The following is a 25,022-nucleotide window of genomic DNA, read 5'->3' as shown; positions in this document are numbered from 1 at the left end:
AGCATTACACTACGGAACAAAAATAGGCAGAAAAATAGCAAGAAGTGAACAGAAATGATTCAGTAGCAAATCTGCTTCCTACCATCCAGACTCAGAGTTCCTTTAATGTTTAAATGAAGAGAGCATGGGCTTCCTTGGACACATTTAATAACTGTTGAGATCTTCATGCTCTTCAGTACCATAGAAGACAAAGATGCAGGAGCACTGTGGCAGAAACTGTTAAAAATGCCACCTGCAAATATAAAACAGAAAGAGAAGGTGTGCACAGGATATTTCTGGGGAAGGAAGCACCAAAGATGAAAATCCAGCTCTTCAGAAATCGGTAGGGAAGTCACCACTGTCTTCAGTAAAACCAATACTTTACCTAAGATATTCACATGACCACAGCAAGCTCTTGGCTGATTGACTTCGCTAGAAATGCAGTGGGAAAGAACTACATTACAGATGAGGTTTGATAATAAATTTCCCGGCTTAGCAAAGTATGAACTCAAAAAAGGAAATCATATTTCTAACAGTTAAGGTTAGCAGAGTGCAGCTAGACTAATAGCACTTCTAAGTAACTAGACCTTTCTAGTTACTAGTCTACAAATCATGGCTAGACTAATAATATAAGCTTTTTCTTTTTTTTTTTTCCTCAAAAAACTTTGCCTGCATGTTGTGCGTACCCTCATAGGTAGTAGTTCACTTTTAGAGTCATTGGTGGATAGTCTCAGCTGATGTTAAATACGATTTTCACACAAGAGGGCACCATTGCATTCCTAGTGATGAAAAAAAAAAAACAAACCCACACCTACAAGATTTCTTTCCGGTAAGAGGTGAAAAACAAAACAAAACAAAAGAGAAGCCTCTAAATAGAACTAGTATGCCTCGATTCATTTTCTTATGCCAATTTAGTCCTGCCTCAAATCCTTTGGACATGTGTTTGCACATCAGCCTTCTAATGTAAAAGAAGAACCAGACTTAAGGTCCCATGTCTCACCAGTTAGCCATATATCACCATATTTCATCTCTTTCTACTTCCCAGGCTGATCAACAAAGAAATTGGTCATTCATTTATGAGTTTATGTTAGTACAGTGGATGTAATCCCCAGAGCATTCCTGAGGCTTCTCCATCTCAAATGCGCTGTTTGTAGTCTCAAAAACCAGAGTTCAAGAGATTGTCAAAATGAATAGCTAAGGAATGCGGTTTTGTTCCTTGGCTTTGTGGTTTACAATGCAGCACACCTCGTTTTATCTGCAACTACATGCCAGCAGTTTCTTTGAAATATTTATTATCCTCCTAACTTCAGCATGAAAGTTAAAAACACTCAAGTAAAACAAAGTATTTCACAGCTCATTCTCATTTTGGATGTTAGGGGGAAGTTCTTCACAAGGAGAGTGGTTAGGCCCTGGAACAGGCTGCCCAGGGAGGTTGTGGATGCCCCATCCTTGGACGTGTTCAAGGCCAGGTTGGACGGGGTTCTGGGCAACCTGATCTGAATGTGTGTGTTTGGTGGCCCTGCTAGGCAGGGAGGTTGGAACTACATGATCCTTGAGGTCCCTTCCAACCCGGGTGATTCTGTGATTCTGTGATTTTCAAACTTTTTTGACTCTTGTTAGTCATACTGCTAAGCATACTCCTAGAAGGCATCCATGGAGAAAAGCACAGTATGTAAGTGCAATGGCATGATGCTGTGCTTGCCATAAAAACACAGAATAGCATAGAATCATAGAGTTGTCTAGGTTGACCTTTGAGATCATGAAGGCCAATTGTAAACCTGACCTGTCATGGTCCCTCCTCTCCCACAGCTTGAGACAATTTTCTCACATTCTAACAATTCTACCTCAAATTATTAAAAAAGTGTGCAATCTTCAGTGCCTAGCCAGTAATTATTGTCAAGGCATGGATTCTCACTAACTCCCATGGAAGATGCATCCATTGTTCTCCTGGAGGAAACGTAGGATGGAAGGACAAAGCATATTCTTATTTAGTCCTTCAGTCGTGAAGAAAAGTTCTTTAAATGCGAAGACTAAAAGAATAATAACCTGTACAAGAGCACTTCTAGCACTTCCACTTCCCATTTCAAGAAGGAGCCTATTGTCAGGGACAAAATTCTGATGTATGCAGAACATGAAGACAGACTGATATAAACGTCACACTTTGGCTTGACTCTGTCAGGCCTTAAAGTGCCCTCACATTTGGTGTCAGGAATTATCACAAGTCAGAAAATACTAAACACCTGAATCTCTGCTCCATTAGCCTGTGGTTTTCTTGCCGTTGAGCACACTGAGGAGGTAACAGGTTACTCTAACCTCAAGTAAGTGAAAAAGTAAGAAAACAATGACACTTTACCTCAACTGACAGTTAAGCCAACTCTCAGTTATCCAAGGTAATTGTCCAGCAGTGAGAGAAGCAAAACAAAGAACAAGCACCAATGATTCAAAATACACAAATGAGGCCATAAGAAGAGTACATGGACTTCTGGAGCATTTTTAAATGTGTTTCAACAGAGATTAAGCAGATTTAAGAAGTACTCTGCATAGCAGCCAGATGTGGACATTCCATTCCATCTTCCAAGAATGGGTTGTGTAATAATCCTGAAGGTGTCTCAGGATGAAGAGTTATTCTACAACACCCAATCAATCCACCCAGTTAATTAAATTGCAGAACTACTTGATAATAGTTATTATTAAAATGTAATGACTAGTTTTTTCCAGATGTTTGCTCAAAACATATTTTCTTGGACTTCTTCAGCCACCAGGTCTACCCATTTCAGATCAGGGCTGCTAGATTTACCCACATTGAATATACTGAATGACATGCAGTTATGTGCACCAACCCTAAATAACCAGTCTATGTTATTTTCATAAGAAAATAAGCAGTATTTGAAATAAGCCAATAAATTATTTTATTTAGTTCCTCAGTTGTCAGTGTAAATTCCTTGATCAAGCTTTACCTTGCCTACTTTTATGACGTTAGAAATGATTCAAGGGAAGAGGAATGTGATACTTCTTGACAAAGTGAATCCGAGTGAATTTGACCATATTATTTGATCCTATATATTTTTAGGGGAGATTGTTTTGAGACAATTGAATTTTATCCTTAGTTATTACTGCTTGAGGTATAGTATTATCAGATGCCAGAGCCTTTGCCTCTCTAAGGAGAATCCCAGGTCATACTTAGGTGCATTAACAACAGTGGATCAGTACAAACAGTTTTAGAACTACTGCATCAGTAAGCTGGAGCACTGCTTTTCTTGGACATGATTTTTGCACTCAAACTGAAAACAAGAAAGTAATACACTGGATAAAATGAAAATACTCTTTCACTTCGGATTTTTTTCTTCTTTTTTTGAATCTTTTCCCATTAATTTTGGGAATTGCAAAAGATGCCATGAAACTCGTCAAAAATCATTTAAATGGATCATATAGTGCATGAAGACACTAACTTGAATCTCAATAAATGCATAATACAAGAAAGAGCTTACAGAAAAGAATTTCCTTGACACAAATCATCACACACATTTCAGTAATCACGAAAGGAGACTCACTTCTGACTAATTCTTCAGTAAACTCTTCCCTTATCATATTTTAATCCTCCTCCCCCCTTAAATAGCTTCCTCTGGGACACACACCTCTTCCTCATGAGTAGTTTGATCTACACCCTAGAAGACATTAAGGTACACCTGGCTACACAAACCATATTCTGAGTAAATTTTACCTAAACTTTATGTTTGTGAATTATAACTGTAATTAGCCCTACATGAGAGAAGGACTGTTGTAATAACAAAATCCTAAATTATGGACAGATACAAACTGAGGCATAAAGAAGCCAAGACTTATTATTCAGCATGTAGACACTTTCCTTGTACTTTTGCCATCAGCTAAACCACAGCAGATTATGTTTTTATCTGTTGATGCAGCAATCAACCTAGAACTGTCATGACAGCAAAACACACCTTATGTATCCTTGGATAATAGAAGTCAGAGCTGAGCAATGAATGCGCAATAGAAATGATTAGATGGATAATTTGAAGCCCCAGGCAAGAAGATGAAATTGAAGAACAGGAAAAAAAATGCAGAGAAAACTCATTAAGAATAGGCCCTGGGCAGCTCCCAAAAGAAATTCCTGTTTTCTTTTTCTTTTTTGTTGGTATTTCTTCCCTACAAGAATGGTAAGAATCTCAACTACTTAGGATATTGACACGGATAAATCTGATAGCTTATCTACTGTGCACTGAAATTGCTTCACTGGGGCATCATTCCACGAGTAAAAATTGCAGTAACATTTCAAACCAATTTGCATATGATTTACCACAGTATCTGCTGCATCTGTGCATGATGATGATTCAACAGCCTTCATAAACAAACTAGGTACACTCACCTAAGATAACAACGTGATGCATTTATGTTAACAAATATCAAAATCTGCAACTTAAAAGTACTTGAACCAGTTATGAAATTGATTACAATTCAGTTTTCTCTTTTACAATAGATTTCAATGCAGAGTAAATTAAGAAGAGTTCCACAGTTGTATGTTCAGGAAGTATTTCAGACTTGCAAGAATAATGAATGGCATGGTCTTACACTATGTGAAATATATTTTCTGAGTGATTTTAAAATTAAAGGATCTTGAAAAAGTACAGTTAATTTTAAATACTGCAGTAGCCTTAATGTACTTCTAATAGTTCACAGGAAGGGGAGGGAGAAGGCAGAAGCTCTACTGCCAAACACTACAGAGGTGATATCCATAAATTCTGCAGAATAAAGTCATCTTTTTGGTGCTGCTAAAAGCAATGACTACTGCACAGTATTACACATTGATGGTCTTTTGAGGTAATTTTACCTCAAAAAATAATTAATACAAAGTATGACTACGGAAAAGGAAGTATGGAAATAAGTATACACCCAGTGTTGCACAAGACAACTAGGATGAAGACTGAAAAAAATGTTTTTTCATCACCCCGGTAAGACTGAGTCATCCTACATGTTGCTTGTATTAAAGATACCTGATAAGCCATTTTCAGGCAGCACTGAAAACCTACAACCAGCTCTGCTTGATGTACACTGTATTGCAAGATAAGGATCTTCAGCTTACAAGCTCTTCAGGCCCAAAGAATATATCCAGCTCAGAGTTAAATAACTAGTTTAAGCTCATACACATCATAAGGCGATACCTTTGGCAGGCAAAGGAGAGGAAGAACTCCTCTTGCTTTCCTCCCAGCATATAACTCACTTTGTCCTAAGAATGAATCACCACCTTCTGTTACCAGTAGTGTCTCCACTATCTAGATTTGCATTTGTGTAATACCTAGCAATTATTTTAGCTCATAATCAACAGTATTGCAAATGTCCTCCCTTTAGAGGCCATAGTTATAGGGTTTGGTTTACTCCTGTGCTACCCAAAGAAATGAAGGCATGCTTCAGCTCGGCAAAGTTCAATATCCCAATTTCTCTCTTATTCTGTGACTCCTTCTGTGCAGTTTGTGCAACTAGCAGGTCAGCTGTCTAATCCAAATAAGGCTCATTCACAGCCTTGATCCAGTCTCTGATGGTTCAGCCTCTTTAGTAGTAGAAGGCTAATGACTTTTTCAAGACGGCCTTTTAATTACATCCCTTCCAAAGCCATCATTTCAACAGTATGTGTCTGGTAGACATCATCCTTTCAGAATAAGACTCAGGACAACTGTCATCCAGTTCAATGCCCCACCTCATAGCACCAGGACCTCACATGCTTATGGTTCACTAACAGAACTTCTCTCTGCCCATGGGTATTCTGCCATAAGAATCAGGAAAGGCTTGCTGAAGATAAGCAGCATTCAGAGCTGAGCTTTCAGGTACAACCATCCCCTGAAAGGGGACAGCCTGCAAGGCAGTTGCGTTGTACTTCCTTGTCAAGCAAGTATGCACACTGGAGGAGTGATTGATGGAGGCTTCAGAGTTTAGAAAATTAAAGAGCCTATATTGCTACTGTAGCCAAAAATAATAAATGAAAGCAAAGTAAACGTGAGCGAAACGTCAAAGCAAATTCTCCCAGTGACTATCTATGGCTAAGAAAACCAATAATGCACAATTATTAACCTATTATTTAGTACAGCCACCAATTTCCTATGTTGTATACAGGGAAATTTGGATTCAAATCGAAAGAGGGGAGGTTTAGGTTAGATGTTAGGAAGAAATTCATTACTCAAAGGTACCCAGAGAAGTTGTATGTGCCCCATTCCTGGAAGCACTCAAGACCAGGCTTGATGGGGATACCGAGCAGACTGATCCAGTGGTAGGCAACCTTGCTCATGACAGGGGAGTTGGAACTATATAGTCTTTGAAGTCCCTTCCAACACAAGCCATTCTATAATTCTATGATTCTTTGACTCTATGACACAGTGATCTGAAGTGACCAGGAAAGTGCATCTATTATCTGCAACAAATTATCTTTATTTTTCAAAAATAAATGTAGTAAAAAGTGAATGATGTATACTCACTGGAAGGTTTGCTTTTACAATGAATCCCCTGCAAACAGAAAAAAATATATACATTATGATAGGTTTTCTGAGGTGATGATAAAAATAAATATTACTTAGTCATTATACACAAGTATAAACATACTTTTTTTAAAAGTAAGCACATTCTAACACAAATAGATTTTGAAATTAAAGCACATTTTCTAATACAGTGAAAATACACATCACTACTTCATATGATATCCAGATAAGTTTGAGGGCACAAGATCAGTGTTATCCATATTTTCATGTATTTTCTACTGAGTTGTAACCATGACCAGTCCAAAGTTCCATCAAATAGAGACCTCAATCAGACACTGCCTGATCAAAAAAATAAAAAATAAAAAATTATCAATAGTTTATTTATTGACTCAGGTATAAATAAATCAGGCAAAGAAACCAAGTTATTTTTTAATGCAAGATATCTGTAGCACTTCTGAATATTAGATGAGTTTTAGGAAGGTCACATCAGGCCAACAGGACATATTACAATCAACTGCAAATGAAGTTGAGGAACAGGACTTGCCATTTTAATTCTGAGAACTATCTGGCTCATAATCCTGAAATTGAAATTACTCAGGCACAATACTTACCATGTCAAGTGAGTAAGTTTTTTTGTAAGAGACAAAGTGAACCTGACATTGAGATTTGAGCAGGTTTCCAGCTGCCTTTCAGCCAGACTAAACCCTTTTTCCAAGTAAAATAAACACTCAACCACACATCAAAATTCTGTAGAATATAAAAATAACAAATATTATTTTGAATACTATGTATCATTTTCTAAATACAGGCTACTACTACACCAAAAAATATGTTTTCCTGCTGTTCTGGCATTCAAGCTTCTGACATAACACTTCTACTAGTGTTCATTTCTGGTGTATGGTATAAAGTACATTCCTCTACACTTTCTTTTAAAATCAGTGCATTATTCACAGAGATGCTTTTGTCACAATTGCAAAAGAAACAGGCATCACCTTGTCTCCTCTCCTCTCAGATGGACTGGCAGCTGTTAGTCCTTTTAAAGCATTTCAGGATCCTGTCAGTAAACCAACAATCTGTGAGATTTAGAGCCAGCAAAAGTCTCTCCGTAGACATTTGGAAGTTCTCAATTTGTATACAAATACAGTTGACAGCCTGGGTGAGTACTAGCATGTCATAAAAAGAACTATTACTTGGTCTTCTATGTGGCTGCCACCCACAGGTCCTTCTGTCCACCTCATAAATACAGCTGTAAAATCTTATTTCTGAAAGTGTGAAATGACAGCACTGTGGTAGCTGTACATGTGTATGGTCTTACCCCATCGTTGCTGAGAATTGTTTCTGTCCTTCATGGCTACATTTGGCCACTACACATTTGCAGTAAAAGGTAAAACTTTTTTATAAATATATTAACAGTAAGAGGAGGGCTAAGGAGAATCTCCGTTCTTTACTGGATGCGTCGGGATACATGACCACTGGCAATAAGGAAAAGGCTGAGGTTCTCAGGGCCTTCTTTACATCTGCCTTTAAAAGTCAGACCAGTTATCTTCAGGGTACTCTACTCACTGACTTGGAAATCTTCGATGAGGAACAGAATAAACCTCCCCACAATTCAGGTGGAAACAGTCAGAGACCTACTACTCAACGTGGATCATCACAAGTCCATGAGGATGGACCACAGGATCCACCCGAGGCTGCTGAGGGAGCTGGCGGAGGTGGCTGCCAAGGCTCTTTCCATCATCGATCAGAGTTCCTGGTAAACCTGAGAGGTCCCAAAGGACTGGAGGCTTGCCAATGTGGCTCCTATTTACAACAAGGGTTATAATGTCGCCTGACCTCGGTGTCAGGGAAGGTTATAGAACAGATAATCTTGAGTGAGATCACACAGCATGTGCAGGACAACCAGCGAATCAGGTCAGAGTACAAAAGACAGGTCCAAGTCCAGGTCCAGGTCCAGGCTTAACCAACCTAATCTCCTTGTACGATTGAGTGACCCTCCTGGTGGATGAGGGAAAGCCTTCAAAATAGTATCCTTCAAATAGCCTTAGTCTATATCCTTCTAATAGCCTTCAAAATACCTCCACTTGAGTAAAGCCTTTTACACTGTCTCCCATGGTATTCTCCTGCAGAAGATGGCATCCCGTGGCTTGGACAGGTGTACACTGTGCTGGGTGAAGAACTGTCTGGAGGGCCAGGCCCAGAGAGTTAAATCCAGCTGGTGACCAGCTGGTGACTAGTGGTGTTCCCCAGCAGTCACTGCTGGGGCCCTTCCTGTTTAATATCTTTATTGATGATTTGGATGAAGGAATTGAGTGCACTCTCAGTAAGTTTACAGATGACACCAAGTCAGGGGGCTCATGTCCAGCTTTTCATCCATCAGGACCCCCAAGGAAATCAAACTTCTTCGTATAACTGTTCTAAAAGTGGGGTACTTCTATTTCAGTGGTTTCATAAATTCCTCAGATTCCCTGAAGGAGTAAAAAATGTAACTGATGTAACCTTATATCTGCTGCAATGTGTTCATTGATATATTTGTCACTTACAATTTCTGAAGAAAGACTCTGTTTGTAGTTTGCTGATTTTCACAATGCAGATTCATCAATAGAAAGAAGACTATAGCTTTCTCACTTACTCAATGTAACACTAATCTAATAGCAGTGGAACATACCAACTCATAGAAAACTCCACTGGAATTTTAACTGCAGTTTCAAAGCCCTGATTTTGAATTAATTTCTAATCAGACCCTGCAGGAGTACACAGAAGGACAACTTGAATTCAGCCTCTTTTGCTCGAGGTACTTGACAGCCTTAGGAAATGGAACAGACAAATAAACAAACTGCAAAAAATTCAATGAATGAGCAAGCTAGGGAGCTAGCTTTTTGTTAAGAAAATCTAACTGTTGGAACAGCAAATTGATGAACTACAGCTCACTGGAAGGAATTAATCTCTAATGAGGTTGAAAATTTAGTAAATTACCTTTGTATTTTTAACTTCCCATTTTACAGCCCAACTGTATGAAAATGTTCTAGACAGGTGGTTTGAGAGAGATCCCATCTGCAAGTAAAAAATTCTCAGAAGAAACTAGTTGCCTTCTGTCTTCTCTTTATAGTCTCAGTACAAAAATTCATTGAATAAAAAAACATTTCCATTGAACTAACCAAAAAATCTGAAAAAACTCAGAGCATCTAGTCTACACTCAAAGACCAATGTTTAAGATCCCCTGTTCTCACATCTGAAAAAATGCAAATTGTATGCAAATAAAGTAAGTTACAAATGAGAAAACAAATCACCAACTTCCCTGGGGCTGCCGGATGATGCAGGAATACATCTTCTATCCCAATTAATTCTTCTTTTTCACTATTGTTTACATGAATCCTAATCTCTGATTGCTTTTTAGTAACATCTTGTATCTATTTGCTCATCTACTCCATGGGGAAAAAGTAATACATCCAGTAGTGATTTTTGTTCCGGTAAGGAGATATTTTGTAGTTCTTGGGTGCTTAGGTTTGTTCTGGATGAGGAGCTGTTGGGAAGGTTTACATAAATAATCAAGCATTTGCTCAAACACTTGCCAGTTAAAGCAAGCATTCGGTCACAGTTCAGTTCTTTTTTTTAATAAGTGATTATTTTTATTGCACAATGCCATAGGGTGTTTTTTTTTCCTCTTTTATAATCATTTTGCAAAATAGTCAAAAGAGAGACCATCTGTCTCAAAGAACTCAAATAAATGAACCAAGTTCTTTTCCCACTTTCTATATCTTTTGTTTTCAGGAATTTTCAGTGATGAATGCAATAAAAAAAAAAAAAAAACATAACACAGTAAAACCAGAATGGAAATTTTCTTCTCCTTTCACAAATGCTGTGGGTGTCTTTTATGCAAAAATGAAATCTTGAACATGATGGTACAATTTAGTGCAATACAGAGAGCATCTCTGATTCATATCTGTTTTGGCAAAGAGCCTAAGCAAAATACACTTACACAATGTACAAACAGTTAGGGATTTTCCTATTTCTCTAGGGTTTTCCCCACTTGTGGTCTTACTCAACTGTAGCTAGAGGTTATCTGAACAGACACCACCAATATGCATCATTCTGAAAAGGAGGTGTGGTGCCAATTTTTTTAGCTAGCACAGCAACTTCTCAATCTAATTCAACTGTAATAGCATTCTTTGCTTTTAAAGACTGTAGAGCAGAAAGTAAGATTGGCAGAGGAAGATTTGGATTTGAGGGCTCAAGGAGTTCTTTCATGAAATAAAAATGCTGAGGAAAAGAAACACAGATTAGATCTATTTCCCACTTCCTTTTATACCTCCAGGCACTGAAGCTAAAGCAGAACTGTAGAAATTCTTCCTTGAATGATCTGTCAACACAGGAAAGAGTCTGGGGTAAATTTTGTTTCCTAGTGTGTTTACTAACTGCTATACCTCATTCATAGAAGAGCTCATGGCAGATCTTCCACAATTCTAAAAAGAGCAGTAAGATGCCTGAAAATACTTTAAAATATATTTTGAACATAATTCGGGCCAGGCTGTCAGACATTCAACATTCAGGCCTTCAAGATGTCTGCATTAATGTCAGGGAAAGTAAAGTAAATCTTTTGAGAGATTCTCAGTGGCAAAGCTATTACCTATACTCCTACCTAAAGCCAAACTATCAGAGAGAAGAGGAAAAGGAACGTGACCATTTTATGAAGTTTCCCTCTATTTCAGTAATTTCTATTCTTTAATTGCCATAAAAAGCAAGCATGAGGCTGTATGTAGTCTTACAGCACAGGGTCTTGAAAAAACTGGTGCTCAAGTTGAAAGCAAAAAGCTCATGAGGTTGATGAATCCAAACAAGTTCTTTTTGATTTCCAGTCAAGAGGGGTTGCTCTACACAAATTCAACTTATTCTGTGTAGAATTAGAAGGGATGTTACAGACCACTGGGTCTAGTCTCTTGATAACAACAAGTGCCAAGTCATCTAATCCCTTTCAAAAGCATTTAAACTCAAGTTTTGGCATGTACCGCTCCAATGCTAAGGCTTTCCAGAAGCTCTGTTTCTCCAGAAGCAACAAAACTTTTGTTTTCTAAGGTAGATACAATAATGGTTAGTTTGCATTGATTTCTGATTGTGTTTGTTGGCATTTCATTTAAATAGACACTTTCCATCCTGTAATTTACTTTCCACTTATCTGCAGTCAGTAATTTAACTTTTTTCAGATTTTGTTTTGCAAGGCTATGAGAGCCAAGCTCTTTTATCCTCCTCTAATAATAGCTTTTCCTTCTTTTCATGTCTATGTGAATGCATCTTTCCTGAGATCAGACAGGTTGGACTAGATGACCTTTGAAGAATTATTCTATTCTATTCTATTCTATTCTATTCTATTCTATTCTATTCTATTCTATTCTATTCTGTTCTGTTCTGTTCTGTTCTGTTCTGTTTTACTCTATTCCCAATGGGGTTAGTAGAGCTATGTACAGTTCTGAAAAGAGTTTTCCACAAGGGCTTATTTGATGCCTTATAAAGTGGTAATATTCACTGTCTCAGCCATGTTGTATTGGTGGCTATCCTGCAATACAGAGAGGGATCTATTTACCACTTCCCACGTAAGCAATCCTCTGCCAGCCTTTCCTTTTTCCATCTGCTTATCCCATTCAGTTTGTGGAGGAAAGAGCCTACAGATGCTGGACAGAGCCTACAGATGCTGGACTTTTAAAGGTTCTAAATGATTTGTCAAGGTCTGTAATGAAAAACCTGAGAAGGCTAATGCGATTTCAGTCACTTTCAAGAGGAAAAAGGTCTTTGAGGGGTGGACAGACCATGGATTAAAAAAAAGAGAAAATTAAGAGCTGTATCATGATCTTAGACTTTCAACACATTACAATTTTCTTGCCAAAATGTTCATATCCAAATCATCTAGGGAAAATTTCATGGATACAAACAGCTGCATATATTGTAGCATTTCCCAGAGCTGTTTTCATATATGAAGGCGATAATAACTTTGCATTTTACATATCCTTCATGATGATGAGAACTGAAACCTCGGGGAATTTTTCTCACGCTATTTTATTTCATTTTAAGACAGGTATAAAATAATCCCTGTATTATCTTACCAAATGTAGGAAAGAGAATCCTTTACAGTAAGAGAAAGCATAACATAATGATTCCTGTGCCACTAAACAAAATTTTAATTACATCAAGGACGCGTACTTATGCAAAGGAGTATGTTACTTAACAAGTGAAAATGAAAAATAATTTACCTACAGAAGTTAGCAATTGAATCAATTATAATGCTTACTGAGAACTAGAGGGATTATAACAATTAATACACATAATATGAACATTTATAACTGCTATGGATTTAGTTAGTTCTACTGATGCATTGTCCCCAAGAGACCTTTTCTCTAAAGGAGCATCTGTGTTTGTTTCAATGTCATCTGTAATTACATTCATTGCCAAGGTAAAACTATCTTTCTGGCAAAACACAAGGTTGTTCTTCAACTTTTACTGACAGTGTGGTAACCAGATACACATGAATGTCATATAATGGGAGCAGCTATGCAATCACTGAAGAAAACAATTGGACTGATGTCCAAGCAGAAAAGAAATAGGCATTAGAACTTACAGCAAAGCACTGTTTTTGACTACTTTGCACTATTATTTCTACAAGAGCATCTGATAGATGGATTTTATCATAGAATGCTAAAAAACAAAGCATTTCTGAGTCACGAGTATGTATCATTCAGCTCTGAGCAGAATTTACTCTCTTTACATGCATTCCAAAATGAACAGGCCAATCACATTAATGTAGTGTAGAAACTGAGAGGATAAGCACAGCTGAAATGTAGGATATTAAGCTCAGGGCTAATGAGGCCACACCTTTTAGTGAGAGTTGTCCCATGTCCAATAGCCCAACTTCTTGCCTGTATTAATGCTATGTTCACGTTTCCCTGTTCATTTAGATGACAATGAACAAACAGGAAAAAGAATATTGGGTTTACTGAAGATTACTGGATAATTCTCAGTAAAACTTCAGTGATGCAAACATATGAACTCCATCCTCCACAACCTGGTGCTTGTCAAAACTGAAAGTCAGTGTTTCCCTTACAATCTAGGAGTATTTCGATAATGTAATATGACTAACACAAGTTCTTCAGGACTCTAAGATTTTTGTTTACTTGCTACTGTTCAAGTACAACAGAAATTCTTGTCAAGACAGCATGTGCTTCCTCAAGCATTGTACAGATGCAGAGGAATCCTATTCCTATATCTGCCACATGGATGGCCATGTGCAAATAACTTCCATGACCTTTAGCTGTTTCCCTTTTGCAGGACAGAACAAGCGGAAGAATTTAGCAGCACAGTAACTGTATCTCTGGGAACTCCTTGCAGAGCCATGCTTTCATCCTACAACCGAGTGTCCAGTCAAAACCACCATATATTGAGGTCTCACTACTGGGAAGAATATTCCCAACTTGTACTTTGTTTAAGTGAACTGTACATAAAAATCATCCTGTGATACAGAAACGACTTACAAAGAAAACACTTGCATTTAAAATTACTGGACCAAAGGGAGCTATGACAGTCTGAAATAAAAGCTGCTTGATCTATTGTGAGCTTCAGCTCCAGGACTGGAAATGGAATTTGCTTGGAGCAACAGCGTGCTCTAACTTCTTTTTTTTTTTTTTAATAAAATCCAACAATAAATAAATAAATAAAGTCAATCATTTTGATGTCATGTTTCCTAAAACATTTAAACAAGTTGTTAACAAAACAGAATTGCATACAATAGACAAAGTAAAATTACAATACACTTTGAATGCCATACTCTCAGCTGGTGTAAATCAGCACCGTCCCATACACAGAGTGTCAAAAATTTCAGACCACTCAGCTACTTGAAAGGACAACTAATCTACCAAATCAGCACTTCTGGTCTAACAATGAGACAGGAACAATCTAACGCTGCATTAATGGTTATTTCAGTGAATGACTGGATTTTGCATACAGAGGATGATAAAATGGACTTAAAGAAATTTTGGGCGGAAGGGGTCTCTGTAGGTCACCAAGACCAGCCTCCTGCTAGAAGCAGTACTATGAACAATACCAGAACAAGTCAGACATGAATTTGACCATTTATTGAAAAACTCAAGGATGTAGGTTCTAAAACCTCTTTAGACATCCACTGGTGTCCAGTACTTTAAGGTCTGGATGGCATAATGACCTCTGTAGCCCAGAGGAGGCTACAAGAAAAGTTTAGAGCAGATCCCTCAGCATCACAAACAGCACTGAGAAGTGCATGAAACCAGTGGGTAGTAAGATTGCCACACGGAGGGAGGGAGGGAGGGAGGGAGGGAGGGAGGGAGGGAGGGAGGGAGGGAGGCAGGAAGGCAGGAAGGGAGGAAGGCAGGAAGGCAGGAAGGGAGGAAGGCAGGAAGGCAGGAAGGCAGGAAGGCAGGAAGGCAGGAAGGCAGGAAGGCAGGAAGGCAGGAAGGCAGGAAGGAAGGAAGGAAGGAAGGAAGGAAGGAAGGAAGGAAGGAAGGAAGGAGCCTTAGCTTGTTATGTTGTTGTATAAGGAGATAAGGTCATGTAAATGATCCTTCAAGCCATGCTAAAGGCAGCAGATTAGTCTCAGATGGCAATCCTGAGAGGCATTCCTCCTTGGTGCCATTATCAGTTAATGAAATGTTTCCATTACAGAATTCATGATAAAGATATCTGACTAGCTCTATTGTGCTTGCTTGAGTTACAGAAACACTCTAACCATAGCAGAGAAAAGAAAGTTGTCTTAGCATAAGTAGATGAAAACCTTTTTGCTGTTGTACGCTTGAAAGTTTTGGAGAGAGATGACTTATTCTCTAAAGAGTAATTTATATTTTTATGGCACCTGAAAGTCTTCATCCATGTCAAAAAATTCATACCAGATTCCCTGCGTGTATTGCCAGGAGTAACAAAAGCCAAAGCAATCTTCCCCTGAAAGCATTAGCTCTGTTGAAAAACCCTAAAGAAAGTATCTATAATAGGGATTTCAGTTGAAAAATCTGCAATTTGAGATAATTAACAAAGAAATGAAAATGGAAATTCTAAGGAAGAATAAATCACATTAAAAAACTTTTTAAAATAATAATCACTTAAAAAGTCACTACCTAGTCTATTTCACTTTTATACAGTTAACTCATCTTGCGGAGAAGAGGTTTTTTTTAAAAAAAAGACAACTAAGGACTAATAATCTAGTTCAACTTTATCTTGTGGATCAGTAGTTGCTAAAGTTAGCACAGGCCCAATTAAAGGTGGCAGAAGTCCAAAAGAAATGATTCCAAAGAGGAAGGATTCTACCAACTTTACAACAGCAGCATTATTTCACTTGACTCTCCTGATCATGCAGTTGTCCCTAGAGGCAGCAATGATTCCTGGGCATGGTCTTAGCTTAGTGAACCCACTAATGCTCAGTACCTTCCTATGCTTCTTCACCCTGCATCTCATTTTTAATGATAGCTTTTATTCACTAAAAACAACCTATACTCCACATTTTCCTAAAGTGTATGCATTACTTTTTCTCCAAGGTGGATGAGAAAATAAGTTACAGAAGCAGACTAGATGCTAACACAGATGTAATCAAGATCTAAAACAATATTCTATATCCTATCTAGCCTGGTCTGGTATTAGATACGGAGGTTGGTGGCCATGCATGCGGCACGGGAGCTGGAGCTTGTTGATCCTTGAGGTCCCTTCCAACCCAAGCCATTCTATGACTCTATGATTCTATGATTCTATGATATCCTTCAGAAAAATAATGTATGAAAATCAAGGTGACTAAATTAAAAGAGCATACACTGCTGATCAAAATTCAGTATTAAGCTAGACACTCCAGTGAGAACTGCTAAAATTAAAAAAAATAGTAATTTTTAAGAAGTAGAAGAAGGAAAATCATTATACAAGATATTAATATCTTGAAAGAAATTGATAAATCTGTCATTCTTCACCGTCACAGAAGGAAGAACAGCAGGTCAGGGAGATGAGGAAGTGGGAAAATGATCAATGAAGTTTTCATACATAGGAATGAAAGGAAAAAACAAAATTAGGCACAGTTTTAATAAATTGTATTTCCTCAATGTTTTTCCAAGAAAAGACAATGAATGCACATCTAGTATTGTACGATGGTGTTTACATGATTCATACTTTCTGAAAATATGTAGGCAAGTAGAGACAATTTCAAGACAATCAGTTTTCCAGAAGGTATTGAAACTTACCTCATATCCAAAGTAACTAATCCGAAACACTTTCCTGCAGGAGAAAGAGCCACTGATCATTAGCTAAGTGAAACTTAATCTTTGTTCATTTTTGCACAGACAATTCCTGAGTGAAATTGCGAGTTCCATATTTTTCATACTGAAAGGACTTCACGTACAAAAAAACAGGTCTTTGGCTCTTTCAGGTCTTTGACTGTTTCAAGGCAGTAAGTTAATTATGAATTGAATATGACTGTCTTTAGATCCCCCAAAAGACAAAACTACAAATAAAGGTAGAGATACTATGGTTAGAAAAGAATTCAAGATGTCATCTGCTCTACTGGATTAAGTACTAGATTAAGTGGATTAAGTACTTCTGCTTTAGAAAGAATGACCTTTATCTGAGAGATATTTGCCTAGCACGTGTGGAGATCTCTACACTCTCCATAGGCAATCTGTTAGAGTGCTCAGTATTATTAGCCACTGTGACTTCCCAGATCATTCACAACTTCACAAAATCCAAGCCCAGCAAAATCAGATAGCTGTGAAGGCAGAGCCAGGGATATGATGAGCCAACTGATTATACTTGAATTTACTGGTTCTGTGATCATTCCTGCACAAGTAGCTCAGAGCTACCCTGGAACCTTCTCTGCCACAAGCTACTGTTTAGGAAGATTTTCTGGTTTGTGTTTTATCTAAACTTTTAAGAAGACAAATAACTGTATTGTTCTTCAAAAACCATCCAATAAATACTATCAAAATTGAAGGAAAAAAGTTTTACAAATAAATAAGTTTTCTTGAAAGTAGGAAAGTGCTATAAAAACATTTACAAAGATGATTAAACAGCTGGAGAACTTATCCTACAAGGAAACACTGAAGGAGTTAGTTGGAGAAAAGAAGTCTCAGGAGTGACATTTTCATAGTTTCCCAGTACTTAAATGATGGCTATAAAGAGGACAGAGGCTCTTTCCTCACAAGACGCCACATGGAGAAGCCAAAGGACAACAGGGGAAAGGACAAAAGGGGAAACCTTTATGGGGAAAGGTTTATTCTTCATATAAGAAAGAAATTTTTCACAGAGAGAACAACGAATCACTACAACAACCTACTCAGGAACAGGATGGAGTCCTCAGCATTGGAAGTTTTCATGATGAAATTGGACAGGGTACTAGAATCTCATTCAGGCTCCCTTGCTCAAAAAAGCTGGATCTGGGCTGGCTGTTTTATAGCTTTATGATTGATCTGTGCTGATGTATAAAACAGGCATCTCTTCTGGGGATGATGTTAACATGACACATACAACTTCAAATGTGGGTTCCTGGTTTTTACAGGAACCTGGGAATTCATGGCACCCAAAATGATTTTCAATCAGTAATAAAAAACTTTGACCTCCTTCCCTTGGTCCAAGTTACCTACCTATTTGGGAGCTTCTCAATGCTGGGGAAAACACCAAAAAGCCAGGATAATATCAAAGCTTATTTTAAGAAAGGAATTATTTAAAACTGCTTCTTAGTTCTTCTCATTTTGGATCACTCCTGATTCTCTCACAGAACACATTCTCAGCACAGAACAAAACTGTATAACTCAGCACAGAACAAAACTGTATAACTCAACATGACAAAGTAGTAGGTACAGTATTACCAGCTCCAGCAAATTCACGAATTAAACCAAATTATTGATTTCACTGCAAGAATTCCAGCTAGGTCATACCACCTTGTCTAGAACAAGTTACTACCTACCTCTGCAAAATTACCTGCTTCCTTGGAGATATTTAAAACTCAGATGAACACAGTCCTGGCAATCTCCTTTCAGTGTCAGAGGAGTTGGACAAGATGATCTCTAGAAGTCCCTTCCAACTTCAACCATCCATGATTTTATGATTAGAAGTCACAATTCATACTGAATTACAAGTAGTAGTGCCCTGTATTAGAAGTTCAGGACCTTGTCAGGTCCTGTTTCAAAATCAGCTAGTTGTGTCCCAGACTTTCATGACTGTCTGTAGTGCCTTTGCTTTTGCTACTCCAGTAGCTCATCTCCTTCCAGACCTTGTAACCTTTTCCCAGAGTTCTTGAGGAAGGAGAAGTGAGAAAGAAAAAAATAAGAGCTACTGCTACATTTTTTGCAAGTCTTGAACTGCAAACCTTTCTTCACCTCTTCTGAAAGAAGTGGTAATAGATCCTCTAACTACGAGGAACATTTGAGAGTCTAAGTCCCTATTTGTATGTGAATCTGACTCTCTTCTAGGGTGAGGAAATAGGATGATAACCAATGGCAAGGAAACAGCAGGAAACATGAAAGCCAATACATTCATGTCATTGTTAAGGTATTTTTGATCCTGCAAAATACAGACCACAAATCACATAAACTTGCTGAACAGCAGCTCTCCTGACTACAAGCAGAACAGGCAAGAAAATTGGTTAATATCACTCTAATACAGTGATTCGAGACCTGCTTAAGTATGGCTTTGACTAATGAAAACTTAATTATAGTATTCAAGGCAGCAAATTTAAAAAATGTAATTAAGACACATCAGACAGGAAAGTCAGCACTATTTTGTACTTGTGAAAACTGTAGAGGTAAAATTACTTGACCAGGGCCACACGAATAGGTCAATGGACCAGGCCCAAACAAGTAAGTCAATGACAGGCAGGGATGTAAAACCCAGGCTTTCCATCAATGGAAAGCCTAGGAGCTCTCATGGGTTGCACTGCACAACAGTAGATTTTAGCAGAGGATATGTTTCATATTTTTTATGTGTCCTCCAATAGCTGGGTATACCTTTGCACACAAGAACACCTGTAGTGATTCTTCCATTCTTGTGTCTTCATGCTGATACATCTCAGTCTGAGAAAACCAGATACTAGATACTCATGTACAATGGTGAGAGTCTTAAGATTACTTTTAAGGTACAAATTGCTTACCTTGACAAAAAACAAAGAATGTCTACTTATGTCAGCTGAGTTAGTAGCCTGAGAGCTGTATTGTATCATTGGTTTTGCAGTACGTAGTATTCAGTCAGAACAGTCTGATCCATTATATAGATATCCAGACAAGAAACACTACATATTTTTACTATGAGTAGCATGAACAGGCAACAGCTATATCAAAAATTTATTGCCAATAACCTTTATAGTTGCAGGAAAATCCCACATTCAGTTTCTTCATTCATTTCTTCTTTATTTGTGAACTTTGGAAATGCTGCTACATTTAAAGGCAGACAATACACATACTATTTCATAGTTTTCTGGAAAGTTTTTTTTTTTTTAAATGTAGTGCTCATGATCTTTACCAGCTGTTGAGTCAAATTTGGCATAAGCTTGTTCCTTTGTGTACAGCCTGCAAACAATGTGGATTGTAAAGCAAGTAGAGCACAAACACAGTATCAATTGCAGGCTGGGATTCCCCTGTGCTTTTACAGGGAATCCTGGTTGATAATTATATTTGCTTTTGGGTGAGGTCTGAAGACCAAGCTCATGGTAGTTAACTTGAATACCAGAATATAATGCAAGCTTTAAAGGCAAGCCATTAAAATAAGGAAGAAGGAAAAAAAATCACAATGCATAATAAAAACTTGTATGTTCCTTTGCCATCATTCAACCACAATTGTATATTTTCATGCTTGCATAATACTTGCATTAATATGAAGTGCTCTTTTGTTTTCTCTTTCCTATACGGGATGAAGTAATTTGTGCTATAGTAATGGTACCTGGATATTGTATGTGGCCATGCAAAAATGCCTTGCTGAATGCTCCTAGTAAGCTAAGAATGATTCGTTAAGTTGCAGTAGGATTCAAAATCTAAACAGTTGAGTGTAAAGGTTTGATTAGGTAACATACCTCAAAACAGTTAAGTCTCTGTTTTCCTCCTAAGTGTAACCAATGCTTTACTTTGCCAACGAGTATCCAAGGATGGCAAAACTGCTTATAAATACTGTCACTGTGAGACACTGTCACTCTGAAGTCTAGACTGCTGGTCAAAATCAACATTTTTAGCTCCTGAACTTGCCCAGAATCTCTCTGACAATAGCCACAGCTTGAAAAATGTGGAAAAAATGAAAAAGCTTTCTGTTTCCCTGTTGCTTTACGAGGAACTGCACAACCGCAAGGATGACTCTGCAGAAGAGAAAATCACTACGCAGATTTATGGGAAGATTCTATAAAGGACAAAAAAGTCTATAATAGACATTTATAACAGCAACAGAAAGCATCTTATACCTTTAAAATTACACTTTCTTATTATCTCATTAAGTAAATTGCTAGTGAAGTTAATTCAATTAACTACAATTAATTCTCTACCTTAAAACCTGTGTGCTATAGCAGAAGACAACAGGTATGTACTGGATATCCACTGAAAGATTAACTGTAACCCCTGGTTGGTGCTCTGACAAAGACCATGAGTTGTGAATTACAGAGAAGATAAACCGCAGCTTTTTACAGTAACTCAGGTAGGAATAAGATTGAAGCCATGGAATTGTAATGGTTTATGTAGAAAAACTGATGTTAGTTTCAATGGAAGAAGGAGTTTTCTGTAACAACCCAGTCACGAGACTCTTGAGTTCAAAATGCTCGAAATGCTTTGCACTGGATTGCAAACGCTAAGCTGGCAGTAATTTGTCCTGTTGAGATCATTGTTGTTTCCAGTAAGAAAACATTTTTGTCTTAAAAAGTCATTAATGCATTCAAGATTCTAATGAATACAACTAGCAGAAACATAACATGCTGAACATGAACTGAATTCTATCCTTTAGCATCACAAATGGTGTTTATACTTGATTCTGTTACACTGGAAAGAAAGTGTTTTCCTTGAAAATTAAAGAAAAAAAAAAGAGCCTTCTCATTTATCCAACCTTCAGCACTGGAAAAGTTGCAAGACAATAACTGGAAGGCAAAAAAAGGGATCCTTTCTTTATGTCAACATCTTAGGCAGCTGGTGAATCAGCCTTCCTAAAATAGATACCTAAGATAGGACAGAGAAGGATGTCCTCCAAGCGCCCTGGAGTTCTGAGACTTAGAGCAAACCACTCTCTAGAGAAATAAATTTGAAAGTCAGATGGGGTCTTTTTTAAATACTCATTGTTGCATTAAATTCTTTTAAATGCATGCACTTGTATATTCAAAAGTACATAATTTGCTGGAAATTATAATTTGCTGGAAAGTGCTCAGGTACATCCCGAAATGAATCTCTGATGGATCTCTACATCTAAATGAATCTCTACATTTTGTTATTTTAAAAACAATATCTAAATGTAGTAAGACTGCACAAAATTTAAATTCAGGAATATAAAGCAGTATTTGAAATAGAGAGTTTATTTCCTCTCAACTCCAGTGTTTTATAAGCATCTCCGTATACATCCTAGCATACATCTAGCATACATCTCTCCATATACATCCTAGCATACACATGTAAAATACAGAGTTAACTGCTGTAACATACTGACAATATCCAGCTACTGCTATCACGTTTAGACAATGCTTAGTATGTCCCAAGGACTGCAGAGTACAGTCATATTTTCAAGCAGAAGTCCACATTCAGCCAAATTCTTTTATGCTATTAATTCTGATTTTCCATAGCAACTTCATAGTTATCCCGGCCTAATCAGACTGAAAATGTGAGATAGCCTGTTATTCATACCCTATTATTTTATTTTCTGGTATATCTTTCCATATACTGTATTCTTCAACTTTCAGACAGCCAGCTGAAGCAAAATGTCCCCATACTGCCCCTTTGTGGAGATATTCGGAAGCATTCAGAATTCAAAGCTTTTGAAGTGATGGTATAATCCACACAATTTTGTACACATACATAAGTCATTAAATGCAATAGTCCAGTCATATTCATTCCACAGAATGAAAAACAGGTTTTTACTGTTTCTTAAGTTTAATCCATTTATTCACAGGAAAATCCGTGTTTCCTATATTCTTAACATAATCAGCAATTTCTGCAACTTCCCATTCCTCCTCCTGTCACCTCTTTGACACCACTGCTGTTGTAAAAATCGAATTTCCAAAGTAATTAATATAAATTAAATCTGTTTTATTGCTGCCGTCCAAACACAAAAGTCATTTTTTTAAAGGTAAGAACAACAACAACAGCTGGAAAGAGAGCAATTTCTTATTTTCTCATAACAGTCATCATTGCCACTTCAGATACTTAATGTGAAATGACAGGAACATAAAGTGAACGGTCAGGACGGTTGAAATATTTTTTTATTTTTCCTTTATTGCTTTGTTTACAATTATTATATCAGCATACAACTATTATATTAAGAGATAGCAAAGAACAAGTAAGAGGTTACCTGAGAACATGAAAGTCCACATTCTTCAATCCTGGGAATAATATGACAATCATAATTCCAAAACAGAATTATAAGAAGGATCAGAATATGAATACTTATCATCCTAACCTGAAAACAAAACAAAATAATACTAAACAAAAAAGAAGAAGGGAAAAAGAAAAAGAAAAACCTCAGAAGAAATCTTCTACTCTGACAATTCTCTCTCTCAAGCCAAAACTTCAGCATGAATTTTAGTCCCTCCCACAGCACCTTTCAACTCCTCCCACTAAAAGTTTCCAAAGACAGAAAATTGCTAGTTGTGGGAAATATAAAGCATGCTCAGTGCACTTATTGTGTGCCTCAGTGAAAAATGGGAAACTTGAATTTCTGGCAGTTGCAGTACAAGCCTTTTTCTTCTGGATTTCACCATGTCAGATTTTAATAAGTTTTAGTGTGCTTCTTTTCTGTAATTCTGTATATTCATGGGAATTTTGTTTCTAGCAGGCAGCTTCACTGAAATCAAAATGCATTATTATGCATTATTGTGTGTACTTCATCTCTTGGTTTTCTAATGCACCAAAATAAAAATGTACCTTAAAAAAAAAAAAGAACAGTTGTGTTGAGATAAGTAGTCTTGGAAGACTGATTTCATGCTTCTCGTCAGAAAGAGAAACAGCTTCTTTTATCCTAGGAATCTGATTTATTTTGTATATTATATAATTGCACCAACAGAAGCCTCACCTCCAGTTTGTGGATTTTCATCACATTTGGAAAGTAGGCTTTGCTGAAGAAGCTGAACACCAGCTCTGAAAGCTGTGTATGAGAGAGCTACCTCAATAGTACGTGGCTTAGGAATGTATTTCTTGCTGCTGTCCTACAAAGTATCAACCACAGGGAATGTGTATTCCATAAAACACACTTTCTGGTTCATATGGAGGATATGTGGTATGTTATGCCTGTAGGTGGAATAGAGAAGTATTACTTCACAGAGGGTTTGCTTACAACTTAGAGATTTCTTCCAGCAGAACAGTGCTAGAACCCACACCTTCCACACTCTAATTAAAACTTTTACATTGTTATTTTATTATTGTTATTTTTGTTACGTAGGAGATGCACAACTAACTCCATCTGATAGGATGAAGCTCCACCAATAATTCTTTAGAGATTATGTCTACTCTGCCAGTATATCTGCTGTGTTTGTATTTCAGTACTTTACATACTGTCCCATGAGTTCAGTTTGTCAATTTTCCATTTATTTTATTTTATTTATTATTTTTTTAAGACAAAAAGTGGTAACAGCCTCAGTACTGCACAAATTGTCATTAAATTATTTTGGATAAAAAAAAGCAAGTAAATGTCATCACTTGTAAATGTAAAAATGCACTTCGTCAAAGATCCACCCAGTCTACTTTCCCGTGACAAGCAAGATCCATAGCACATATTTGCACAAAATAAGAAAGTGATTAAATATAATGTGCTACTTTTATGAATACTTTTAGCATAAATACTTCCAAGCTCCAGTGATCCATAGCTTATGAATTTCCTGAACTGAAAGCCATGTCTATGTTACTATTTTTAATAGCTATTTCTGGACCTTTCTTACATGAATTTATACAATAACATCTGTAATAACATTTGTACAAATGGCATCTATTTATCCTTCTAGTTTTCAAAACATCCTGTGGCAATGAGTTACACTATTAAACTATGTTTACTTACTTTGTTTTGAGTTTAAACTGCTTCTAAATAGGTCAGTCTTTTATTGTTCTTGCATTGAGAATTGACTTATTATTATTATTATTATTAATTTGAAGGTTAAGAATATACCTCTTTATTATCACTATACCTTCTGTAAGATGGAGGTCCTGCTCAGGACTGTTCAGGAGTGATCAGCCCAAAGACCATTAATACAATAGCACAGTGATGCTGGCTGAATCATCAGTGGCATGATTTGCCTCCAACAAAAAGGCATTGTGCCTCTCCCTTGGTGTATCACATTTACCAGTATATTTACAGCAGAAAAGCCAGTTCAGCACACACCACTGTTAGTAGTTTTGCAACTTCAGCTTCAATTGCAATTTA

General features: G+C 37.2%; 1 protein-coding gene across 1 annotated transcript in view; it reads right to left on the bottom strand.

Moving 5' to 3' along the window:
- Window positions 1-23,172, bottom strand: part of IL17REL (interleukin 17 receptor E like) — a 41,922-nt gene extending 18,750 nt beyond the window's left edge. Inside the window, exons 1-3 of the mRNA XM_052669217.1 lie at window positions 22,962-23,172; window positions 6,462-6,489; window positions 83-232 (exon numbers count right to left, since the gene is read on the bottom strand). Of these exons, the coding sequence (XP_052525177.1) occupies window positions 83-232; window positions 6,462-6,489; window positions 22,962-23,063 (280 nt within the window). The 5' untranslated portion in view covers window positions 23,064-23,172. The remainder of the gene's footprint in view (window positions 1-82; window positions 233-6,461; window positions 6,490-22,961) is intronic.
- Between the last annotated feature and the right edge of the window lie 1,850 nt (window positions 23,173-25,022).

This window comes from Tympanuchus pallidicinctus, unplaced genomic scaffold (genome assembly GCF_026119805.1).
Source record: "Tympanuchus pallidicinctus isolate F22 unplaced genomic scaffold, pur_lepc_1.0 scaffold8, whole genome shotgun sequence".
NCBI lineage: Eukaryota > Metazoa > Chordata > Aves > Galliformes > Phasianidae > Tympanuchus > Tympanuchus pallidicinctus.
Note: the sequence above shows the minus strand (reverse complement) of the source record. Positions and strands in the feature narration are given on the sequence as shown.